The sequence below is a fragment of the Polyodon spathula genome, chromosome 18 (assembly GCF_017654505.1).
Source record: "Polyodon spathula isolate WHYD16114869_AA chromosome 18, ASM1765450v1, whole genome shotgun sequence".
In the NCBI taxonomy this organism is placed as follows: domain Eukaryota; kingdom Metazoa; phylum Chordata; class Actinopteri; order Acipenseriformes; family Polyodontidae; genus Polyodon; species Polyodon spathula.
The window spans coordinates 27,871,955-27,879,807 of record NC_054551.1 but is presented as its reverse complement, the minus strand read 5'-3'; the positions used below and the strand labels follow the sequence as shown (position 1 = coordinate 27,879,807).

General features: G+C 36.4%; 1 protein-coding gene across 1 annotated transcript in view; it reads left to right on the top strand.

The window, feature by feature from the left end:
• The first annotated feature begins 621 nt into the window (after positions 1-621).
• LOC121330613 (pappalysin-2-like) overlaps positions 622-7,853 on the top strand; it is a 76,192-nt gene continuing 68,960 nt past the window's right edge. The window contains exon 1 of the mRNA XM_041277252.1: positions 622-1,624. Coding sequence (XP_041133186.1) covers positions 622-1,624 — 1,003 coding nt within the window. The remainder of the gene's footprint in view (positions 1,625-7,853) is intronic.

The following is a 7,853-nucleotide window of genomic DNA, read 5'->3' as shown; positions in this document are numbered from 1 at the left end:
TTTAGAGCTGGTTGCGTGGCTTGTCGTGAGTGTGTGTGTGTGTGGTATGTGTATATATATATATATATATATATAGTATAACACATACATATATATAGAATATATATATTATAGAGGTATGTCGTAATAACCCTTCACATTCCTACGTATTAGAACTTTATATATATATATACTTATCTGCCAGATGAACCAATAATAAATAACCCTTCAGCATTCCTAAATGCAGATGAACGGGTACACCGGTGTGCATTGCTAGAGCACTTCTACAGAATTATCATTTCAATAGTGCCGTGACAGTTTTTAAGAAATGAAACTTTCTTACTCTATATGGAACTTTTACCTAAAGAAACTGTACAACTGGCTTTTAATTATGCAGCTCATGCTTTAGCAATTTAGATTTAGCAATGCAATACGTGAAGGAAACAGTATAAAAAATTGATAAACAAAGTGTTGAAATGAGCAATGTCTTAAGGCTGGATTGTACCAGCGGTACACTACAAAAAGGCAACTAACATTTTACACAGGTGATATATATTGGACACAGTAATAATAATAATAATAATAATAATAATAATAATAATAATAATAATAATAATAATAATAATAATAATAACAGAGAAAATGCTGTGTCTTAAACTACTGGTCGTTTCATTGGTGATACTGTATGTATGGCTGCTAAATTCAGTTCAGTCAGACCGTGTCAGGAAGTACAAGCGGGCACTAGCTTTGAGAGCAGATCAAATCCATGCCTCCATGTCGAGTGAGAAGTGCTGGTTGGCTAGCACTGCCGGGCACCGACGTTCTGTGGCTCAATACCACCCCCTTGGGGCCTATCCGAGAAATCGCGCAGATCCAGGAGTAAACAAAAACAAACCTGTTGCTGGAGAGGTGAGGGGATCCAGCCCATTGCAGCTGGAGAAGAATATGAATGTCCAGCACATGCAAATAGGCACTTCTAAATCTGGGGTTATGAGTGAGATGAAACCCAAAAGGGAAGAACAGAGTTTATACCTTGGGTTTAAGAAGGCAACAACTTCCCCTGAACAGCCAGGTCAACACAATAGTAAAGATAATCACCCCTGTTCCAGTGAAACAGCTACAACTGTTCAATCACAAGCCGCTGTTAATGGACCTATTGGGGTGTTGGGGGATCCAAAAGAAAAAACAAATACTGATCCCCATGCCCACACTGCAAAGCCAGAACAGCACCCTAAACTTCTGTACAGGACAGGAAAGAAAAGACTGCCAAGGAACACAAGGGTACCCCACGGCAGGAGGCCCAGAAGTCTAGCGGGGCAATTTGTGGAGGATGAGTTACAAGGCTATCCTAGGAGCAGGGTATTAACCCACAAGGGAAGGCAGGCATCGAGATCCACAGATTACTCTGCAGAGAAAGAGGATTATTCAGGAGAACGCGACGAGTTATTTGCCCCTAGCAGTGAGTATTGGGGCCCGGGTTCCAGATCAGGGTCCCAGAGGTACCTGACAACCATGTACTTTTCGGGCAAGAAGGAGCAAGTGAAAGTTCACCCCGCCTCAGAGTTGGAGTTGCCCCGTTCAGAGTTCACTGTGGAACTGTGGGTGAAGCCAGAGGGAGGCCAGAGCAACCCAGCTATTATAGCAGGTAATACCCCACTCACCAATTATATATTTCTCTTATCTGTATTTTTACTTGCCATTCATTCATTCATTCATTCATTCATTCATTCATTCATTTCTTTGACCCATATGCTCAATAAAGGACAAAATAGGCAAGGGCAAATCCATTGAATGTTATCCTCCCCTTTATGATGTTAATGGTTACATTTGATTAGAATGGAATTTTTCATCAGGATGCCATACAAATAACCAATAGATAAAACAGCAGAGGAAATAAAAAGTCCCTTTGGATAAAGGTATACCCTGATACCTTAACTTTCAGCTATTTTTAGTTTTTGGTTTCCATTTTTTAATACATCTACCTTTTCAAATGTTTAATCAACAGGTCATAACTTGCTTATGAACAATAAATGATAGTTATTTATGTTTTCTTTCCCCTCACTAAATGAAGTTGTCTTACAGGTAGCAGATACATGTCAATTAACACCATTAGATTATACACAATTGCATATTACAATGGAGTACAATATTACTTTTTACATTCCAGTTAAATATATTGAAAACTGGACCCATCTTAATAAAGAATATAAAATGATCGTGTTTCAGAAAGAGTAACAAAGCCATGGAATGGAAGAAGTAGGTTATAGTTCTGTGCCAAAAACAATTCAGATTGGCAGTGTGAACCAGATTATGATATATGTTTTTCAGTCCTGACAAAGTCATTAAACTGTGCTTTCTTAACCAAAACCATCAAAATATGTGATGTAATTGTAAATGTCACCTAGTTTCACTTAGTGTGACTGTTATGGTTATGGTGACTTAAAAAAAAGTGACCTAATGCAGTGTATGAACAAACCCTCTTAGTCTTTCAAAATATGAAGCATCAATATTGTAAAACACAAGTGTATACACATTAATAACCACTAAATGCATATGGTGGAGTTTTTAGGTCCTGAACACACATTAAATGTATTTTTTTATAACCAAAACCTCAAAAGTATATGAGATACTTTTCCGGAATACGCTAGACAACACGAAGAATTGGTTATTGTGGATTCTACCTAGTTTTCCGGTACATAGTGTAACTTTGGCAGGTGGATCCTGTTGCTCTCTGTACTTAAAAAACTCAACACTGATTTTTTGGCATGGATTTCGCGACCATACAAATTGCATGTTTGGGAGAATCAGAGCGTTTTATCCCTCTTGATACTTTTTCAAATCATTTAGTTCACAATATTTGTGTAATACTGGAGGAAATAATGCTTTGGAGGTGCCCCCCCCCCCCCCCCCCTACCCCCCCCCCCCCCATCCCCCCCCCCCCCCCCCCCGGCCGACAAAATTTAACCATTAACGCCATGAATTATACAATTTGTAGAAACGTAATGAAGCTAACAACTGGCAAAAGTAATACAAGAATTAACATTTGTTTCCGGTGCCCTGTACTCGGCAGGGTATTTTATTTTATTTTTTAAATGAACTCATTTTTTTTTTGGCTACAGCTTGTGATTGTGAAAAGGGCATTTTTGGCAGATTAGCAAACAATGTAATTGCTGGTATTAGAAAACCAAATGTCAGTCTCAAATCACTCTTAAAAAACAGAGAGAAAATGTGTGCAGATAGCCAAGAGGTAATCTGATCCCAGATTCTCTGCTATGGAAGTGCTGTATACAAATGAGCGGTTATTGCAACAGCAAGCACAGCATTGCTGCACAGCCCTGATCAGGGTCAGATTTGTCTTCGAAGATAACTCATGTAAGAGTTTAGCTAGGGGGTTGCGCTGCATGATCTTGTGTATGTGATGCAGATTTAATAGAGAATGTCATAAAAGGTCAGAGTTGATTAGCTAAATATCTAACATCTTAGATTATTTTATTTTTTAAATATCATTTGATAATGAGGTATATCATTTTATACCACTCGTGTTGCTTGAAAACATTAACTTGCTCCTTTTTCTTCTTCTGTGAACCTTTATTCCCGCCCATCAATGAGAACCCTTTGTCAGCTATCCTATTCTTTCTCCTTAATTGGTTTAGAATACCCTATTCTGTTTCCTATATTTTCCAGATCTTTAGGCTACATGTCTCACCCATAATAATGTTGTTCCTTAGAGAAGCAGAAAGTTCTCCTGAGCCTTACTATTTGACAATGACTTTTCCAGATTGCATCAGCATTGTTTTGAAGAAACACATGTTAATACACTTGAAATATAAATAAACAATTAGGCAGGAGAAACACATTCTTAGGGGGAACATTGGGAATGTTATTTTTAGAGTCTCTTTCTTGTATTAGTATTATTTTATTTGGAAGAGAGTTTGATCGCTAGCATATAGCTAGTAGAGCCAGCTTGCTTATTTCCAAAGATATTAAAGTCTGCAAAAAAGTAAAGAGTATCTCATCTATAATTAGATGTTTAACAAAACAGACCCCTCACACACCTTTCTTGGGACCAGATAGATTTACCATAATGAAATGTTTGTGTACCTTGACAGAAATTGCAACCACAAATCTCAGAACCAGGACTGAATGTGCTGCTATATTGGGAAATGTTATTATAAGCTATAGATAGCCCTCTCAGACATGAAATGTCCTTTCAAAAAGGCAATACCAGATTTATTCTAAAACATTGAAATGTGACAATCAATAGAAAATACTGGAATACAATCTTCCCCTAAACCTAAGAAGCCTGCCTCTTTTGGAGTAGTGGGAGTTGAATGGGTGCCTCCCATCACAACCACTGCGTACAGTTGTAAAATTATAAGATTTGTTACTGGTTTAAGTGCTGCAAAACTATTAGTTAATGTTAGGTTTAAGTACAAGCAGTTAAATGAAAGACTGATTTGTTTAGTTCTAGTTTTAAAACATTTACATTATTGTTCTGCAATTGTAGTGCTAGAAATATAACAAGGCCCATTGTGCTATAATTAGATCTAATTTTGGTATTCACAGGGATCTTAGACACACATCCTGTACAGTATTAAATCAGTGCTTGGCAATAATATGTCAGAAAGGCAGGGGTATTAATCCTTTTTTCTATTTTAAATACAATTTTAGGCAACTTTATGCAGTTCTATATTGCAGTTCACATTGCACAGTGATTGTAGACGACTGTGGCTCGAGATGATTGTGAGAGCTCAGGGAGTTGATGTTGATGTTATACGAATATTAGCTGGAAACCTTTTTGGGTATTTACCTCAATTCAAAGAATGAAAAATAGACTAATTTCACACTTGTAGATGGAAGAATAGTTGGTTGCTTGTTCTATATTTTCACCAGTTGTACAGTAAGTTGATATCAGAAGCCTGTCTGCCAAATGAATGGCAGACTTCAGGCCAATTTCTTCTTCGCTTTCACCAACCAGGTCTGCATCTGCATCTGAAGATTTGTTTTTGTTTTACAATGTATTTCAAATGTCTTTGAGATGTTTGACATTCCTGTAGTCTGTTTTTCAAAGTGACGCATACATTTCAGAGATTTAGACTCAGACTGTCTGAGAAAATGGTACAGGCTCATAAACAATCATTTGAAGAAGCAGATTTATCAACTAACCTTTACTTGCAGAGCATTGTATAATTAGAACTAAATTGACACCTGTTGTTTGCTGACATCAATGGTCACTTAATTAATTATCAAGTGCTGTAACCATTAAGCGTGTTTTTGGCAAGATCTACGATGTGTAAATAGTTTCCAAATAAATACAGTATTTCTCCTCCACTCTGTTGATCACATGACCTTATGAATTCCCTCAACGTTTCATTCTAGCTGAATGATAATTGGATTACTTACTGTTTTTATGTTGTTGCTACAGGAGCTACTGTGCAGCATCACAATATAAATACAAGTTGGTTTTCTTTTATCAGACACAGTAGCAGTACCAGCATCTCATTCCTTAAAGAGAGAAGTCTGCAATACTGCTCCGATTACTGTGGAGAGCACCGATTTGCACCACTGTGTTTTTTCAGATCAAAGAATGTCACAGTTTAGCATATTATTTTCTTATTTTCCTTCTTGAATGAAGGCTTTTCCAGTAAAAGGCTACCGCCTTCATTGAAACGAGTGAATGAAATGTCAGGGTAATCCTCAGCTACCCTGGTAGAGACTTTGTAAAGGATTTTCCCATGGTGTTATTTTGGGAAAGGGGGCAGGGTTCCCTGAACTAAGGTTGTTCCAGGCAGGCCAATAAATCTAGCAACTTTAGGAATATCGTCTATGAAGAGCAGCTGTGAATCACTGGGTAGCGGAAGACGGAGTACCTTTATTTATTTTTTGGTCTGCATAGCTTAATTTGTTTTAAGAGGTTTACTAAAGTTTGTTGCCTAAAATAAAAATAATTGTCATCTCTTTAAAAACTACACTACACTTATGATGTTTTGTTGTCCCTACATTTAAAATAGGGAGGAAACTGCAATGTCTTATATGATAACTATTATAAATGTACAGTGCTGTCTTACAATATAATGTGTAAGTGATTTTAATTTGACAGCATTATTAAAAAAAAAAAAAAAAAAAAGTCCCTGTCAGCTACTGTTTAAAATCACCATTTTATCACTACATAAGTTTTATCTCTAAATTTTTATATCAATAATTGTATGTTTGAAAAATACTTAAACAATGATTTTAATGGGAACATGTAAATGTTTTACCTTACAAATCAGTAGCATTACCCTTCTATTTAGCTTCGCAGCAAAAAGGTTATGTAAGTTACCAAGTATGAAAAAATGATTTTACATGTAGTGAATTATTTACCAAAGAGGAAGTCCCTTTGGGGTGATGCCATCTTGCTTATTAGGTTGTCCTTGGAGAGGACACATGAAAGAGCAATAATTTATTAGTAGTATCGTCCCCAATATGGTCTTGCGTTTTAGTTTTTTGTCAGAAGTACCAAGAGTAACTGAATTCAAAGTTTTGGCACCTTAATTAATACTAATTTAAACACATTTTTTTAAACAAAAAAAAATCATTTTCACAAATAGTCTATTTTGATTAAAGAATACTTTTCATTGATAATGTCAAATACTTTTTTTTAAACATCTGAAAAGTTTCTAAAAGAATATCCTACTTTCCCAGGAGAAGCTGATTGTTGTTTGATGAATATTATTATTTTATTTATTTATTTATTTTTTTATAGCAATTCCTCACCTGATTCAGTTGTACTCATACCAAACAATCTTGAGAGAAATCTCCTTTATTGTCCATTTACTGTACAAAGACACCTGGAACTTTTCCAGTGCTACTGGTTCTGTGCAAATACTGTAAATCCCCATAAATAAAGAAAACATTTAGCAAGTCATTTTCTCACTTTGTAAACTCAGCATTTCCCTACTGTCTCTGCAAATGACTAGAGCAATTTCCCCTGCATTGCTGGTAGTCCAGCAACTTTCACATTTACAAGTTATTCCATAAATTAATGAGACTCAAGTGTGTATTAATACCCACACAAAAAGCAAAAGATGTTTATATATAAACAATAAACATCTTTATTAACCGAATAAGCCATGTACTGCAGGCATAGTTAGCAAAAGAGTCTCCACATGGCAACCACCTCTCTTTATGAAAAGAGCTGCTGTACCCAACTAACTATACAGGGGAGAAGGAAACATCAAACTAAGCTCAAATTAAAGATAAATGCTTGCAAATTGCTTTTTTAAATACTCCTCCCAATTTTTCACACAATCTTAATTACTGGGTATTACCTATTATGTAAAATATTTCACAAATGTACTCCTACATGCTATCCAGCAAATACAGTTTGCATAGGTTATTACCATGCAGCAACTGAACTTGTGACCTTCTGGCATCTTTCAATAGACTACTTAACTGAGACACCAGAGGCCAATTATAAATCATTAAGAAAAAAAGAAAAAAAATGTAAGGTCTCTCTGATGTTTGAACTATCTTCAAAGGGAGAGTGAGGAGCGAGGGGAGGTTTTGATTGTAAGAGGCCTTGGCCTGGTTGTCAAAAAAAAAAAAAAAAAAAAAGCTTGCAAGCCTGTCTCTCCAGGGAGAGTCTTTGTGGAGAATGGATTCCAAAATAACAAGCATGACATCATCCCTCCTGGCCCTGTCCACCTGGAGAGAGATGATTGCTTCTCCAGACTCCCAGCAGAATCTCACCTTGTGGCCGAGATCTACGAAATTGCACTTTTCTTGCCTTTCTTTTATTTGGCACATCCAGGTAACAAAATCCTGCAGTAAACCTAACAGCATCTATTGTAAAAGCATCAGCTCCAAAATTACCATAGTCAAACCAGCGGCAG